This window comes from Paraphaeosphaeria sporulosa (genome assembly GCF_001642045.1).
Source record: "Paraphaeosphaeria sporulosa strain AP3s5-JAC2a unplaced genomic scaffold CC84scaffold_6, whole genome shotgun sequence".
Lineage (NCBI taxonomy): Eukaryota > Fungi > Ascomycota > Dothideomycetes > Pleosporales > Didymosphaeriaceae > Paraphaeosphaeria > Paraphaeosphaeria sporulosa.
Genome location: NW_017253365.1, coordinates 2,171,989 through 2,187,575, shown reverse-complemented (window position 1 = coordinate 2,187,575; position 15,587 = coordinate 2,171,989). Strand labels below are relative to the sequence as shown.

Sequence of the window (15,587 nt, the reverse complement as noted above, 5' to 3'; positions counted from 1 at the left end):
CGAAAGGAGCCCGGGGCAGCCAGGCAACGACCACGCTACCACGTGCTTTCGCGCGTAGAAGCCTGGAAGTGCGGGCGTGCGACTGGGCCATTGCCTGAAGTTTGTCAGGCAGCAGGGCGCTGGGGGGAGATCGGTTTGCCATGGTGATGTGTTGAGCGGCAAACTGCACCCAATGTTCACCCGCTGCCGGACACGCATCAGAAAGCGTGCACATGCGCACGACGACCAATGGAGGTTGCATTGGCGCTTGTAAACAAAAAGACTTGGGGCCAGCTACAGTGCCGCACATATGCAGATAATATTGGGGTCCATGTTGCGGTAAACAACCACGTCGCGGGAGGGTTTCTCGAAGCAGACACGTACTGTGAGGCTGCCAAGAGAGCGGGCACGCCCGCAAATAAGATCGCTTTGACACCCACCACCAGATCAATGTGGCTGTTCATAGTCGTGCAGCGCCCATAGGCACTCAGCCTTGCATTGGAAGGAACATATAAGAGCACGAAAATGTATCCGACAAGCACTTCTTCCACGAGCCACCCCCGCGATGGGTATGAGCGACGAGTTCCGTGAGGCTTTCAGATCCGTTCAATGGGCGACACCCTTCCTCGACGACCCGAATTGGCACGTGTATCCGCATCGCCGACCTTTGCAGCCTGGCGCAACCGATGTAGCGCACAACAACTTCGGTTCCATGGCTTTGCGACGCGACGACTGCATCCAGCATTGGTTGGAGCTGTCGCAGAAGCCCGCGCCTGGCTCCCACGCGGTCACCAGATCGATATCGCTATTCAAGTACGGAAAGGGTCTCACAGGCTATCAAACCATCTGTCACGGAGGCGCAGTCATGAGCATGATGGACGAAAGTCTCATCAACATCGTATTCGCTACTCAGGCAAAGGCTGCAGGCCTAAGTCCGCACGCGTGGGTTCAGCAAGCGGATGAGACCTGGGGCACACCGATGAAAGATGGGGAGACTTTACTGTCGAGGATGAAAGGCGCATTTGTGGTTACACGGCTGAATTTCAATTTTATGAAGCCGGTGCCTAGTCCAGGTGTGGTGGGCGTGGAGTGTACGTTGGTCGAGCACACGGGAAACAAGATGAGCATCACTGGCGTTATGAAGGACGATCACGGAACCCCACTTGTGAAGGTCGACTCGCTGTGGACTCGCTTGGGCAGAGAGAAGCTATGACTCGAGCAAGGTTACGATGTGCAGAAAGCAACACACCGTTCGACAGACTGCTTCAAGCCGTAGAATGGGTCTGAGTCAAGGCTCTCCTTTCACCACATCAATTTGATTGCATGTCATAGTGTCCATATTTGCTTCCTTGCCCCCCTCCCCGGTTCCGTCGACATCAAAAACACATTTTCTGGCTACAGGACCTCGCTTCACAGACATGACCGATGTGCCTTTCAGTGGGATCTTCAAGGCGGCATCAAAGCTGGATACATCTATCGACGCTCCTCCTTACACTCCAGGGCTAGAGAAATGTGGGTTCCATACGAACTTCGGGAAGACCTTCTATGGACACCTGGAAGCGAATCCCGAGAGAGCTTTGAAATTCTCCAAAGCAATGAGCGGCTGGTCGTTGGTTACGTTGTTTCTGCTACTCTCTTTTGACTTAGATGACACTGATAGTGCATTAGTCGACGACAGTCTCAGGGTGTTGCAAAACAACTTTGCCTCTGAAGAACACCAAAGTCGTCGATATCGGTGGTGGCAACGGGAATATCAGCGTTGATCTCGTGCAGGTAAGCTTATTCCTGCGGTGACCATACCACCCTATCAATGATACTAATGCTCACGTGTTAGCACTATGCCTCTTTGACGTTTACCGTGCAAGACATCTCATTCCACCAACTCTACTCTGCCCAACCAGCCGATGTTAAAGACCGAGTCGCCTTCCAACAATATGACTACACCACGCCGCAGCCAATCCGCGACGCAGGCGTCTACATCTTCCGCATCGCCTTCCACAACAATGACGAGGAGGCCATGAAGATGCTTCGGGCCATCATTCTTACTCTTGAGAGCCGCTCTGACGACCACGTCCTCTTGATCAATGATTAAATTGTCCCAGAGCGCGCAGAAGGCGAGATCACAAGGAGCGAGGAGCATCGCCAGTTGGATCTGTTGATGCTGATATTGCTCGGGGCGGAGGACGGAGAGGGATTACAAGGGCTTGTTTAGGAGTGTGAATAAGAGATTGGAGATTCCGAGGATGCAATGCAGTCCTAGTGGTGCTGAATTGTGGGAAGCTCGGCTTAGGCAGTGAGAACGGTTGGTTATGGAGCAGCTATGTTCCCTATGTTCCCGTCGATATTTGACAGAAGTCGTGCATTGTCCAGCTACATCCGAGTTATCCCGAGAGTTTACCTCTGTATATAAACATTGTGTACCGGATTAAGAGACTATTGTTAGTTCCTTTAACCGTTCTACTCTCACAACGTGGTCAGCTATTGTGAAGAAAAGATATCCAACCTCCCTACATAAGCTCCGATCCCTCGCTCATGCTGCAGTCGTCCAATCCCACGCGCAACCCAAACACCTCCAAAGGAACGGAAAGCTTCTAGTTCCAGGGCCCTCCAAGAAGCCACCGCCAGTGATAGCTATCACTGTTTTAACTTACTCGTGCAAAGGGTCTAAGCCAAAGACCAATCCACGTCATAAAAGATGACTTCAACCCGTCATCCACAACCGCTGTCCTCATCTCCGTCTGAAGTCTACGTCATTCCCCGTCAGCCCCATGCTGTGACTTCCTCACAAGCCCGTATCCTCTCCCCTATGATAATCATCCCCGGAAACTCGCCAATTACAACGACTCTGACCCCGTCCCAGCTCCATGAGCTTCTCCCTACCCTGCACATCCACATCGAGCCATCTCTCCCAGGTATGGCTCTGTTTCCCGCCTCCAGTGTAAGCCACCCAGGTCTAGAGCAAGCTTTGCGCTGGCGCGAAGCTGACAATGGGTCCTACACAGGCATCCAGGCCAATTTGATCGAAATTGTCCAGATCTACCAGGCCCTTTCATTCCTAGGGAACAGGCCCACCGGGCAGTTTCTGCGGCCGCTTGAACGCGTGATCCGTGGTGCATTTGAGAAAGGCTTCGTGCTCGAGGAGTGTCAAGCTCTGTGGGATCTGCGCCACTTGCCGTTCACGGAGAAGTGGATCGATCTGATGGTCCGGCGGTTGGCGGCCAACTTTGAGACTATGGTTGCAGACGGCACTTCGGAGTTTGTGTTCGAGGGGCGCCTGGAAGCGGATGAGGTGCTGAGGGCTCAGTATGCGGAATACCTTTCTATATTCGCGTGGATTGATGCGGAAATGGAGCTGAAGCTGCGCTGGAGATGTGTGCAAGAGAGGATGGCGAAGGATGCGGAGCGGGCGCGGCGGATTACGAAGATGATGAAGGCGACGCGCCGGAGGGCGGTGGCGCGCTTGGAGACTGTGTTTGAGTAGGCGGCTTACTGAGCAGGTCTTTCGCGGATTTGCCACGTGCTCAAGCTGTTCCTGGTTGTTACTGTTGTAGCGCAGGGTCACGCGGTCGGTGTCAGTGTCCCTGCGTATACATTCTACTGGTCAGATCGCGGCAGTGCTAAACACAAGCATATTGCTTGTGTAACGTTCTAGCGTGGCGTCGGGTCTCGTATCTTGATTCTAAACGTTATTAATTACCATCTCTTCTACTCTTGCGCTATCGAATTGAAATGTTTAGGTTAAAAATTTGATGCTCTTGCTAGATCCTCACAGGCCTATCATCCCCTTTGCCCTACATACTCCTTTCATCTTGAGATATTGAGCGAGAATATTACCTATCATACCTAGGTATTTCAGCGGCTCGCGCCGCGGAGCCCTATAGGTTCCGAGCACACGAGATCTTAGTCAACGCGTAGGCTAATCTCGGGATAGTAATCCAGATTTGAGTGCTCTGTGGCGCTCTCTCGAGATCGTGTCGAGCATCTTTGTCTGCGAACATGGCTTACTGCTGTTTAAGGTATGTCTCTTGCCGAACATTGATGGCAAGCCACTGCAAGCCACAATCGCTGACCGCGACCACACCTACGGGTATTCTATGGGATCTAGAGCACCATATTTCGGCGAGCTGTTAAGGGAGCGGCTAGGCGCTTGTGTGTAACAATACTTATCTTGATGCGGGTGTACGTGACAGAAGCGAAAGCGCTCCCCTTTGTCTCAGTAGCGGGTTTCTGCCACCAAGTAGCTGCTCCGGCGCATAGCTTACACTCCAGCCTGACTAAGGTCGGGAATGGGTTTCTCAGGACCGAAAGATCCAACAGCTTGGATCAAACAGTCTGCACTTCGGATGGAGCGAGCGTCTCGGCAACAGCGAGGAATCCAGGATGATGCGCGCGTTTAAAGTACGAGGCACAGGACGAAGCGGGTCCAGGTACCGCAACCTGTTACACGACAGTGCTGCTGGTCTACTCGCACAAACACATTCGAAAAACATCGAGCTCTGGTTCTGCAAAAGAATAGCACCTCGCGCGCAGGGATGTGTTGTCCGTCATGGCGGCTCAGCGAAGAAGTCAGGGTTCGGACTTTGGCAAAATGCAATCGAGCGGAAACCATACCGCGCTTACAGAAAGACCATCAATCGTACAGAGTCACGCAGACCCCACGCCTACAAGGGTATTGGAGCTGAAGAAAGCCCTGGAGAAGGATCATGCGAAATTCCGAGACATCAACCTTGAGCCGGCTGTTTACACCTCCTTGCATACAAATTCACATCTTCACCCGCACTCATTCAGCACAACGCAGCACTCGCCATCCTCTTCGAGGCCCTCATCTAGGCCGCCTTCGCCTTTTGGAAGTTCCCGCCCAAGTCTACCAAGCCTGGCATCGTCATTGACTTCTGCCACCTTTTCAGTTGACGTTCTACCAGATCGGAAAGATAACGAGCCCTCAGCAAGACGTCCATCGCTGCGTCCGTCTCTAAAAGCTCGTTTGCGATCGTCACCAAGCTCTTGCAGAGCCTCGAGACCATCAATCCACGCATTAGATTTCCATAACGAGCCTGAACAGCCTGAGAAGCACTTTATTGATTCGATAGGAATGGTTATCCCCGGGGTCTGTAATCGTTCTCGCTGCGAGCATCCCAGAGCACACTTCGTCTCGCATTGGAGGTTATGTGAGCCAATCGAGTATACCACAGCCCTAGCAGATCACGGAATAACGTACTCTGATTACTCTCGGTTGTTAAGTGCGCTGGTAAATGTTCTTGACGATACGCCCAGCAATATAAAGAAAGGGCAGCGCGATACTCCATGGTGGCCAATTCGGCGACGTAAAGCTTCCAACGCCGTTGACTCCCCTGACCGAGACGGGCAGCGACGACCTTCATCGACAAGGCGCCATAATATCTTTGGCGTAGAACCGGAAGGCCAACACGGAGGTGACAGACAGCAAGCAGAGGACTTGAACAGGCTGCTAGAACATATTACCTCCCATTGGCAGCGAAGAAGCCTCCCAGTGGTAGTCTGCGTTGGCTCTTTTTCTCTCTTCACGCCGAACAGGATCTCCGAGGCGTTTATACAGATCCTACACGTTCCACTGGAACCGCGACCGGCGAAAACGTACGAACTGCGAGACGCGGCCCGACTGTCATTTATTGACCCCTTCGCCGTTGCTCGATCGGAAGAATGCAGTGTCGCCCGTCCACGCCCGGTCATGAAGCGGAGAAGTGCGTCGCCTCAGTCCGCGATATCGAATGACTCGCATTTGTACCACCATCAACAGCTCCAATTCCGTGATCGGACACGACCATGGCCTCTCTGGCCAAATGCAATTCCATCTCGGAAACTAGAACAGATGGATGCCAATGCGGACCGTTACGGCGCAGATCCACACTTCCGGGCCTGGATTCGGGCGGGTATCAACTCGAGAACAAAGTGTACTTCGTACGCCAAATACATGATCGAAAAGGATGACAATCCCTTCATCAACACACGTCTAGAGTATGTCAATCCTCCTGCAGGCGAGTCGCTGATGATGGGTCTGCTCGGGATGGGTTCGCAAGATAAGTCTCCAGGTAGCGTGAACAGGAAGTACTACGAGCACAACAGAAGACTGGAGTGTCGCAAGACAATCGAGAACGGCTCGCGGCTCCGTATCGTGAGATTTGGTTTTCGGAACGCCCTGCACCCACCACACACCGCAGAAATGGAGGCTCTCGGTCTGACGCGCGAGAAGTATGACACAATCGTACGCAAGATCGAAGACATTCGACAAAGTACTAAGACACCTTACTATTCAACGTTCCTGAACCCATGCAATAAGATACGCTGTCGCAACACGGTTGACGCGTTGAAAAAAATCGGTGAATACATCCGCCAGATCAACGGTGAGGGTCGGTGTGTAGTGTGGACTATTGAGAAGATCCCTGGTGTGTATGATCAGGGGATAGGTTGCGACAAGCAGGAATGGGAGATCAGTGCGTGGAACTGTGAAGATCCTCTGGAACTTTTGATCCAGTTAGAGAGGTGGGGCATCATTGAGAAGAAGTTAGACCTTGAGGATGATGATTGATGTGAGGTCCAGATAGTTGACTTTTATAATCGCACCAATAATTCAAACCTCCTCTAGCAGGTCCTACGAGAGGACTTGAACTGTTGTAAAGGCGAAGCATCCTCTGGCAAGTGGTTGGCCATTACAAGCGTCCAACCGCGGTGGCCCACTTGAAGAGGGCTCAGCTCTGATTGGGGCGAATGGTCCTCTGTGGTAATACGGGCATTCAATGCCATCTGCGACGGAAGCTATGTCATAGAGGATTGGGTTGTCACCGGTCCTCGTTTCGTCCGTGATGCCACCATTGGCGTTGCGTACGCCCCACATGCAGACATTGCGTGGAGTTGTCGGAGATCGAATGGGAGATGGCGGAGACGAAGCTGTGCCCTGCTCGCCCATCAATATGTCTCATCGCACGGAGCTTTCCGTAAATTGTCAACGGTGATGCATTTTGGCATGTCGATATTGAAAATACAGTATACTAATCGTAAACTATATCGTGCGAAAAGTTCACTGCATTGGAGAGCAGGCGGAGGTCTTCCGCGCTAAGTTAGTCACCCGCTAATACCAAATCGGTCAAGCTCGCCATTATCATCGCTTTCTCCTACACACACGTATGCTGGTCTGGACGTTCCGTAATGCGCAGATTACCGGAGGAATTCTTTAGGCGGGTCAGTCCCAATTGGATCAGCTCACGCTGCACTGGTGCGAATCGGGGATCTCAACCAATAAAATCTTCACGAATCGAATACCTAAAAGGGCTAGCCTTTGTCGGTGGGTATTCCGCCCGATAGCAACTCCACTCAGCCCCAGCCAGCCTTGCCGGACAGGCAGCATGAGGCGACTAGAGTTACCAGAGGATTCATTTTCCTGCGGAACCATGAAGAGCATTTCTCAGCATCGTTTCATTTTCGGAGGGGGTTACCATGTGATGAAGGGCCGATTGTTGACATTGTGGGGCACGAGGCACTTGCGTGATCAGATACACTAATGGTGTAGAGTATCACCATTGCTTTCAGCTGGTATAAGAAGGGCCGTCTTCCTCCCAGTTGAACAGCATCAACAGTAATCACTTCTTCCGGATCCTCTAGTGCCATCTACTGCCTTCAAATCATCTTCAACCTCGTCTCGAAACTTCAATATGTCCATCAAGAACGTTGTCATCATTGGGGTAAGGGTTATGAGTACCCCACATGTTGCTTATCCCTGCTAACAACACCAGGCCGGTGGAAACCTTGGACCTTCAGTCCTGAATGCTTTCCTGAAGAGCTCTTTCAATGTGACGGTGCTCAGCCGTCAGTGCACACTCTTTCTCAGCGACAGGGCTAAGTCTGACTGACATGCTTCTAGGCGAGGGATCCGACAAGACCTTTCCCGACGGCGTCAAAGTTGTGCGTGCCAACTTTGAATCGTTCGACTCTCTCAAGTCTGCTTTCCAGGGCCAAGATGCTGTGGTCTCTCTTGTCGCGTCTCACGTATTGGCCAGCCAGACTCAGCTCATCGATGCGGCCATTGCGGCCGGCGTCAAGCGATACATCCCTTCAGAATTCGGATCTAACACAGCCGACCCGCGGAACCTGGAGGCGGTCCCGCTCTTCAAGGGCAAAGTCGACGTCCAGGACTATCTGAAGAGCAAGGAAAATGAGATCAGCCGTACTGTCATCGTCACAGGTCCATTTTTTGGTGAGCCGCTATGATTTCACGGGGTCGTGAGCGTCTGCTAATCCTTCTTAGACTGGGGCCTCAAGACTGGCTTCCTCGGTGTGGACGTCCAAAACAAAACAGTCAGTCTCGTCGACCAGGGCACAGCTACGTTCTCAACCACAAATCTCCGCCAAATCGGCATTGCCACAGTGAAAGTCTTGGAGCACGCCGAAGAGACAAAGAACAAGGTTGTCTACGTATCTTCGTTCGAGACCTCGCAAAAGGAGCTTCTTGAGAAAGCCGAAAAGCTTACCGGAGAAAAGTACAAGGTCGAGCATTTGGAATCGGCGCAGCTGCGACAAGGGGGTCTCGACAAAATCCAAGCAGGGGATTTCTCAGGCTTCGTCCCTCTGATCCAGGCAGCGGTTGCTGGTAAAGCTGGTCTAGGTGACCACAGGCCCTTTGGATTGTGGAATGAGAAGTTGGGGTTGGAAAAGGAAGACTTTGACGAGTCTATCAAGGCTGGTTTGAGCGGGAAGGACTACGGACAGTAGATAACAAGAAAACCGCCTAGAAAGGAAGCATAACTTCCTATCAACAGATTCAAGCGTTTTATCTTTCGTACTATGGTGTGCCTGGTCATGGGTAGGAGATAATTCTGATGACCTTCCTTCACCGGACGGCTCGCTAATGGCCATCTGCAAGCAGCCGTGAACACTAGTCTCGCTTACCTTATCGATACTAATCCCTGCCAAAAATTTCCTACCCCACATGAAAACTTTACCGCGCAGCAACGCAAACAAACAACCCAGATCTAAATTCAAAATGGCAGACCAAGTACAAGTATCCGAGGAGGATATCCTCCTCGCCAAGCGCATCATATCCGCTGCAGAGCGCCATGACATCCCCGCTCTTAAGGTCCTGCTCAAAGAAGGCTCAGCAAACGTCATGGACCCTACAGCCACAACCGCAACTTCACCCCTCCATGCAGCAATCTTGTCGTGCGGAGAAGCAAAGGATGGGAAAGAGGCGGGCGACGATGCGTACCAGACTGTTGATTTGCTGCTGTCGAACGGAGCTATTTGGAATGATTTGAACAAGGAGGATGAAACCCCCGGATGCGTTGCACTGCGCCTTGGCCAGAGGAAGATCTACGAGAATATCGTGGAGGCAGGTGTGAGAGCTGAGCTACTGTTTGCGAAGATGCAGGCGCTTGGTTTGGGGGACGATGATGAGGAGGAGGAAGAAGAGGGGGAGGAAGTTCTTGAGGAGCAGCCGGCTGTTAAGAAGCAGAAGGTTGACGAGGAGACCGCGCAAGCGGTAACGCAGGCAGTCGAGGAAGAAATTTTGGACGACGTCAGCAAAGACAACAAGGCGTATTTACGTTCCCAGCTAAGATACAAGCCGGGTATTTTGCTGGACGAGAGCGACAACGCTGTGATGATGGACTGGGAGACCGAGATTATGCAGAGACATGCGGAAACTCTCATTCCTAAGAAGGGGCTCAAGGTCATGAATGTAGGCCACGGAATGGGCATTGTCGACACAGCGATCCAGACGCACGAGCCGGCGGAGCATCACATCATCGAGGGCCACCCGCAAGTACACCAGCGACTACGGGAGCAGGGCTGGTACGACAAGCCCAACGTCATCATCCACGAGGGCCGATGGCAGGATATCCTGCCGAAGCTGGTCGAGCAGGGTGTTGTGCTGGATGCGATTTACTACGACACATTCGCCGAGGACTACGCAGCGCTCAAGGAGTTCTTCTCCGAGTACGTAGTTGCGCTTCTTGCACCTGATGGCAAGTTTGGATGGTACAATGGTCTTGGTGCGGACAGGCAGGTCTGCTACGACGTGTACACCAAGGTAAGTTGTGCCCCGTGGATCTCTGCGTATTGAAAATTAACAAAACCCAGGTCTCGGAGATTGATCTGCACGAGGCGGGTTTCGACACCGAGTGGGAGGACATCAAGGTGCCTGCAGGTCTGCACGGCAGCAAGCAATGGGAGGGCACGCGCCGGCCGTACTGGACCATCGACCTGTACAAGCTGCCTGTGAACACTTTCGTGAAATGAACGGGGCGATTCGATATTCGAAAATGAAAATATTAGAGGCTTAAAATTATGATACCTTGAGCCATGAACAAGGCCCCGAGGTCCTACGAGACAATAGAATATAACGAAACATTACTTCCACTGCCTATGCGTACCCCTGCGATGCCTGTCCAGATGACCGGCTAACAGCCCACCGTACACGCCACCTTCCAAACCCTAAAAACCTTCGCCTCATGCGCCTGCACCTCTGTCGTAAATGGGATGTCGTACGGCCCCCTATCAACCTTCTTCCACAAATCCCTCACCCGATACACGTCCCACGGCACCGTCAAATGCGCCCGCATATCTACTGTGATACTCGCCGTCTCCGTCCCGCGGTTTAGCAACGCTACCACCAAACTCTCGTCCTGCATGCCCTTGGAGTAGATTTGCGTCTTGTTATCCGGCGCCGACCACTGCAGCGTAATCGGCAAACCGAGCGGATCCTGGTTTGCCGCGATGATCTCCTTGTTCGTCAGAGTCTGCAAGTCGTACTGCGAGAGCTTGGTGATATTCGCACCGATGAGCAGCGGACTGGCCGCGAGTGCCCACAGCGAGAAGTGCGTGCGGTACTCGAGGTCGCTCAGGCCCGTACCAACAAGCTGCTTGCTCTCGCCGTCGAGCCCTACAATCAGCATGTCGTAGTCATTCCAGTGGCCGGGGCCCGTCCACTTTGCGACGTCGTTCCCGCGGTCCAGCATGTCGAGCACGTCGAAGTAGTACTTCTCGCGGTTGCCGGGGTAGTTGAAGTCGTCGGATATGTCCTGGCCGATGCGCCACTGGTTTGCGCCCTCCTCGGCGGCCCATTCCCAGATATTGGCCCAGCCGCAGTGGCACGCGTGGAAGACGATGGAGCGGTTGGTCGCGATGAGCGCGGTGCTCATGTCGAGCATAACTTGTTGCACCACGGCTTGCGGCTCGTCGACGTGCGAGCAGCAGGCGTCGTATTTCAGGTGGTCGATTCCCCAGGATGCGAACAGTTTTGCGTCTTCGGCAGCATGGCCTTCGGAGCCTGTGTACCCTGCGCAGGTGTCTACGCCTGGTCCGCTGTAGATGCCGAGCTTGAAACCCTTGGAGTGGGCATAGTCGGCGACCGCTTTCATTCCGTTGGGAAACTTGACTGGATCGACCTCGAGCGGATGTTCTTCTCGCGAGCCTTTGTAGCGCTGCCAACCGTCGTCTATGTTGATGTACATGTATCCTGCATCCTTGAGACCCAACCGCTCCATAGCATCGATTGTGTCGCGAACGACCGTTTCGTTAATGTCCGGGCCAAAATTGTTCCAGGAGCTCCAACCCATTGGCGGCGTCAATGCGAGGTTGTTGGTGATATTCACTTTGCCGCCATACTGCGTTACATTCCAAGGTGTTGGTGTAGGGGTAGCCGTAGGAACTGAGGTCCAACTGGTTGTGTTTCCAAAGAGCTGTGCTTGCGCCACAGTCATTGCACCGGATGCTGCGGCGAAACGTTTCGCTAACATTGCGCTTCCTCAGCAGAGACAACACAAAGTATAGGTTTAAGATTGAATGCTTGAAAGTCGGTCATGCAAATTCTGGAGAAAATGTTAAGATGTTGGATGCAGGAGCATGAATTGCAATGCAGAAGAAGAACCCTACGCCGAGCAGCGGAGACGCAGGAACAGCGAGAGTATATGAGGAATCCCATTGTCGGTCATTTACCTATATGAAATGCAGGAGCTCGTATCAAGGAGCCATCGACAGTAATCTGGAGCGGAGAAGCTACCCTTGTCAATGCTGTGTTACAATTAGCCAGATGCGGGTATATACCCTTCGACGAATGGTTATGCAGCAGATGCACTGAAAGCGGTAAGGATACAACGACAAAGTGCTCGTATTGCCTTCTCAGGATGTTCGCTTGCATCGTCAAGGATCTTTACCGACGGGAGACGGTTGCAGCCGTTGTGCATGACCCCAGGCCCGTAGCGCATCAGCTTCCTGATAGAGAAATACTTCCTTCCACGCATGGATGTGGATTGACTACCTGGTTGGTCCATAAAAAGGAATACGCACCGTACGCGTTGTGGAAGATTTGGAGCAATTGCACGGCCTCAAAAGGTGTGATCTCGGGAGTGGAGATTGATAGCAATGCGAATGGGGACGACGATACCTACATGTCGGACTGAAATGAAGAACATTGTGTTTATATCATACAAACCTCAACACGGCTCATAAACTCCATGAAATTTACAGCCTCGCGGATTGAAACAGCTCCTCCATAGGTCATCCTTTTTATAATTGAGAGAAGGTATGTTGCAACTCGCACGATCAGGTGCAGGAGGCAATTGAGAGTAGATTCTGAGAATGTGATGTTGCCACAGCCACTCTTCAATGGAACATGGTACGGGGCTACGGGTCCAGCGAGTGATGATCTCAGCTTTCTCCTTTTGTGTATAGTGGCTACATGGATGAAGCCTCAGCGGTGGCTTAGGTCCGCGTCTCAGAGCTCCTTCTAGATGAGCTTCGAATTTACTGAGCATGGAATCATAAGTCGGCTGGTGGAGGATACCCCAACCCCCAAGCCTCTGGTAATCCCAGAAGAACATACCTAAATCGACAAAGCAGGCACGCCAATCCCATCGATACCTCGAGGAGTCGTAAAGGAACCATCCGAGAGTTCGTGAAGGATGGCAGGAAGCAGCATGCTCTTTCATCATCCGGGACCAGGCTTCATCGATAGTTCCGGTCCATTGCGGCAGAGGTGGTTGCTGATAAAGCGGCCCATGTAGGTGAGGATGCGCAGCCTGCATGATAGATGCTGGAGTGATAGAAGGGTTTCCTTCCTCGGCTAAGCCAAATTTAAGAGCCCGGAAGTATCTTCGTATGTAGGTAGACTTCTTTGATAGCGCTATCCAGTCGCTGTACTTGACATCGAGATGATGGTAGGCTGCAGAAGGCCTTCCAGACCCCACTTTCAACAAAAAATCGTCGATGGCGGCAAGCTGTTCTATCTCCCATGGCTCGATATGAGCAAGGAAGGCGCGACAGGTAGGTATAACATCCTCTTGAGCGGAGCATTTTAGCTGCAATTGATAAAAGATTCTTAGGATCAAGAGCGTCCTAGCAATGCGAGGGTACTCGGTAGATGAGAGCGTCGCTGGTTTAATTTCGGTCCAGGGATTGATGAAGGCTTCCATCGCGGCATTGAGGCTTTGCGCGTAGAGGTCCGTCGCTACATGAACCTCCTGGTACAAGTCGACGAGTCCCTCTGCAACCATGAATGGATTCTCGTCACCAATAAGAATTGGCGACGTGTAAGGATCGTCGTCTTTGGTCACCTTACCGTCTGCAAACAACTTTATGGCAACGCCAATGTCGATGTCGGCCTCTATATTGGTGTGTAAAGCCCACGACGTGTGCAAGAGAGACAAGAGCGATGCTGGTAGATGATTGAAAACTTGCCGTAAACAGGTCTCAGGATATTCCAAGTAGAGAGCTCTGAAATGCTCGCTCACCTGCAGAAGAAGATCGAACGACATGGGATCACAATTGGAAAGCACATTGAGCTGTATTTCAAGTGGGAGTCGAGTGAGGGGAAAGACGGGACGAGATGCACGCAGAGCACGACGACGAGCTCTTTGCGCGGCGCTGCGGGCCATGTTTAGGAGACCGAGGAGTAAATTGAACGACGAAATGGAGACGGGGGAAAGACCCATATTTGGGGAAGGTATGGTGGGCAGTAGGCGCCAACGTCACGTGAACTAGCGCGGCTCGCCCGACTGCAGACGCAGCTACAGGAGCTTGAGTGCCTCGCGTGGGTGAGGACATATCCTACACAGTGCCCACATCTCCACACGCGCTCGCCCGCCATGCTCGTCTCCCTCACCGTCGGCAAGGTCGACGCGGGCGTCGCTGTGCTCCTGACCGAAGACAAACGCCTCGTACGCGCTGCCCGCCCAATTGCCTGGCTCTCCCTCCCCAGGCGCACCCTTGTACGTGGCTCGTAGCTCACCCGCGCGCAGATCGAATTCCCCTCCATCCTGCTCCCGCCCGACATCTCCTCCGGGAGCATCGTGGACATCGAGGTCACCCGCAACGCCGAGAAGGAGTCGGACGAGGCCGCCAAGTTCCACGCGCTCCAGTCCAACATCTTCCGCACCTTTGGCCAGCGCGAGCCCACGCCGCCCGTCCTGCGCTGCCGCAATGCCACCCAGACCTCGGTCGTCCTCGAGTGGGACCCCATAGACATCGCCACGGCAGAGCTCCGGAGCTTGACTCTGTACAGAAATGGCAGCAAGGCGGGGACCATACCCAGGCCCACCGAGGTGCACAGCACCAAGCTCAGCGGACTGGCAGTCGACACTGAATACGTCTTCCACTTGGTGCTGAGAACCAGCGCGGGCACATTCAGCAGCGACAAGCTAAAGGTGCAGACACACAAGATGACAGATCTGTCCGGTATCACCATCACCCCTGGCCATATGCCCGCTGCGCTCCGCGAGTCTCTGCAAAGGGACGTTGAGGAAATTGGCGCTAAGCTCGTAGACGCGGTGAGGATTGACACCACGCATTTTGTGTGCACAGAAGGAAGGGGCCCCGCGTGGGAGAAGGCCGTGGAGAACAACATCCCAGTCGTGGTGCCAGACTGGGTGAAGGGCTGCAAGCGGGACGGAAGAATTGTGGGCGTGCGAGGCTACTACCTGAACGCGGATCCGCGATTACGATCAGTGGGCGGAGGAGCCAGTCAGTCACATTCGTCGCAACAACAGCAAGCACCCAGCTCAGTTACCAGCCCGAGAACGGAGATCACACCGCCGACGCCAGACAGACCAAGGCACGAGCCGGATAATGATAACTCGGCACCCCCGCCGCCCCCGCCAAAGGACGTCGAAGAGAAGCGCGAAGTCTCGCCCTCGCCGTCCGCGTCGCCAGAACCCAAAGTCGCAACGGATGAGCAGAAAGTGCGAACAGAGGATCTAAAGCCGACCGCAGACGAGTCAGAAGACGACAGCGAGGACGACGGGCACGCGAGTAGCAACGAGAAGGCAGTCGAGGCGGGTCTGCCGTCGAGAGAAAAGCAGCCGCCGCCGCCCACGGCGGAAGACGATGACGATGACCAGGCCGGCTTTCAGGACGTCCAGCTGTAGTGGGGCTGTCCGATGGCGCAGATGCGGACGGCGGCGCCGCCTAGGGTGGTTGTTGACATTTAGCGATAGGCGCTGGAAGTATATCATCAAGCGGGTTCATGATTGATGTTAATGTCTTGTAATCCTGAGCCGCGCCGGCACACGAGCATCGCGTGAGACTGCTCTGCCGCGCTCGTGCTAATGCAAGCCTTCTTCTCACGTACTTCACCACTATGAGCC

The 15,587-nt window shown here is 53.3% G+C and overlaps 8 protein-coding genes across 8 annotated transcripts; 7 read left to right on the top strand and 1 right to left on the bottom strand.

Annotated features, from left to right (window-relative positions):
- Positions 1–550: 550 nt before the first annotated feature.
- Positions 551–1,192, top strand: CC84DRAFT_1093505 (uncharacterized protein; the record flags this gene model as incomplete). Its single annotated transcript, XM_018174517.1, has 1 exon — positions 551–1,192. The coding sequence occupies one exon, from the start codon at positions 551–553 to the stop codon at positions 1,190–1,192; it is 642 nt and encodes a 213-aa protein (XP_018035491.1).
- A 160-nt stretch (positions 1,193–1,352) lies between these two features.
- On the top strand, positions 1,353–2,397 carry CC84DRAFT_1247798 (S-adenosyl-L-methionine-dependent methyltransferase). The gene is made up of 3 exons (XM_018184240.1): positions 1,353–1,646; positions 1,693–1,752; positions 1,814–2,397. Exons 1-3 carry the CDS (start codon positions 1,398–1,400, stop codon positions 2,069–2,071), a joined length of 567 nt encoding a protein of 188 aa, XP_018035490.1. The 5' UTR covers positions 1,353–1,397; the 3' UTR covers positions 2,072–2,397.
- Positions 2,348–3,460, top strand: CC84DRAFT_1206614 (uncharacterized protein; the record flags this gene model as incomplete). Its single annotated transcript, XM_018182038.1, has 1 exon — positions 2,348–3,460. Exon 1 carries the CDS (start codon positions 2,675–2,677, stop codon positions 3,458–3,460), a length of 786 nt encoding a protein of 261 aa, XP_018035489.1. The 5' UTR covers positions 2,348–2,674.
- A 1,205-nt stretch (positions 3,461–4,665) lies between these two features.
- On the top strand, positions 4,666–6,965 carry CC84DRAFT_1197040 (uncharacterized protein). Its single transcript, XM_018181499.1, has one exon. The coding sequence runs from the start codon at positions 5,072–5,074 to the stop codon at positions 6,542–6,544; it is 1,473 nt and encodes a 490-aa protein (XP_018035488.1). The 5' UTR covers positions 4,666–5,071; the 3' UTR covers positions 6,545–6,965.
- Positions 6,966–7,287: 322 nt separating this feature from the next.
- On the top strand, positions 7,288–8,775 carry CC84DRAFT_1148301 (NAD(P)-binding protein). Its single transcript, XM_018176629.1, has 4 exons — positions 7,288–7,694; positions 7,746–7,818; positions 7,874–8,206; positions 8,258–8,775. Exons 1-4 carry the CDS (start codon positions 7,665–7,667, stop codon positions 8,719–8,721), a joined length of 900 nt encoding a protein of 299 aa, XP_018035487.1. The 5' UTR covers positions 7,288–7,664; the 3' UTR covers positions 8,722–8,775.
- Positions 8,776–8,960: 185 nt separating this feature from the next.
- Positions 8,961–10,364, top strand: CC84DRAFT_1260365 (arginine N-methyltransferase 2). The gene is made up of 2 exons (XM_018184985.1): positions 8,961–10,036; positions 10,087–10,364. The coding sequence occupies exons 1-2, from the start codon at positions 8,993–8,995 to the stop codon at positions 10,243–10,245; spliced, it is 1,203 nt and encodes a 400-aa protein (XP_018035486.1). The 5' UTR covers positions 8,961–8,992; the 3' UTR covers positions 10,246–10,364.
- Positions 10,365–10,406: 42 nt separating this feature from the next.
- On the bottom strand, positions 10,407–12,419 carry CC84DRAFT_1197037 (glycoside hydrolase; the record flags this gene model as incomplete). Its single annotated transcript, XM_018181498.1, has 3 exons — positions 10,407–11,599; positions 12,162–12,261; positions 12,396–12,419. The coding sequence occupies 3 exons, from the start codon at positions 12,417–12,419 to the stop codon at positions 10,407–10,409; spliced, it is 1,317 nt and encodes a 438-aa protein (XP_018035485.1).
- A 1,624-nt stretch (positions 12,420–14,043) lies between these two features.
- CC84DRAFT_1122112 (uncharacterized protein) lies at positions 14,044–15,561 on the top strand. The gene is made up of 2 exons (XM_018175627.1): positions 14,044–14,162; positions 14,244–15,561. The coding sequence occupies exons 1-2, from the start codon at positions 14,091–14,093 to the stop codon at positions 15,366–15,368; spliced, it is 1,197 nt and encodes a 398-aa protein (XP_018035484.1). The 5' UTR covers positions 14,044–14,090; the 3' UTR covers positions 15,369–15,561.
- Positions 15,562–15,587: the final 26 nt, after the last annotated feature.

What these genes read in the sequence shown, in the direction of transcription:
- CC84DRAFT_1247798 (XM_018184240.1), top strand. Translation starts at nt 1,398, where the DNA reads ATGACCGATGTGCCTTTCAGTGGGATCTTCAAGGCGGCATCAAAGCTG. An exon ending in ATGACACTGATAGTGCATTA is followed by an intron (nt 1,647 to 1,692) that starts GTCGACGACAGT and finishes TTGCCTCTGAAG; the next exon opens with AACACCAAAGTCGTCGATAT. An exon ending in TCAGCGTTGATCTCGTGCAG is followed by an intron (nt 1,753 to 1,813) that starts GTAAGCTTATTC and finishes CTCACGTGTTAG; the next exon opens with CACTATGCCTCTTTGACGTT.
- CC84DRAFT_1197040 (XM_018181499.1), top strand. Translation starts at nt 5,072, where the DNA reads ATGGTTATCCCCGGGGTCTGTAATCGTTCTCGCTGCGAGCATCCCAGA.
- CC84DRAFT_1148301 (XM_018176629.1), top strand. Translation starts at nt 7,665, where the DNA reads ATGTCCATCAAGAACGTTGTCATCATTGGG. An exon ending in CAATGTGACGGTGCTCAGCC is followed by an intron (nt 7,819 to 7,873) that starts GTCAGTGCACAC and finishes ACATGCTTCTAG; the next exon opens with GCGAGGGATCCGACAAGACC. An exon ending in CGTCACAGGTCCATTTTTTG is followed by an intron (nt 8,207 to 8,257) that starts GTGAGCCGCTAT and finishes AATCCTTCTTAG; the next exon opens with ACTGGGGCCTCAAGACTGGC.
- CC84DRAFT_1260365 (XM_018184985.1), top strand. Translation starts at nt 8,993, where the DNA reads ATGGCAGACCAAGTACAAGTATCCGAGGAGGATATCCTCCTCGCCAAG. An exon ending in GCTACGACGTGTACACCAAG is followed by an intron (nt 10,037 to 10,086) that starts GTAAGTTGTGCC and finishes AACAAAACCCAG; the next exon opens with GTCTCGGAGATTGATCTGCA.
- CC84DRAFT_1122112 (XM_018175627.1), top strand. Translation starts at nt 14,091, where the DNA reads ATGCTCGTCTCCCTCACCGTCGGCAAGGTCGACGCGGGCGTCGCTGTG. An exon ending in TGACCGAAGACAAACGCCTC is followed by an intron (nt 14,163 to 14,243) that starts GTACGCGCTGCC and finishes ACCCGCGCGCAG; the next exon opens with ATCGAATTCCCCTCCATCCT.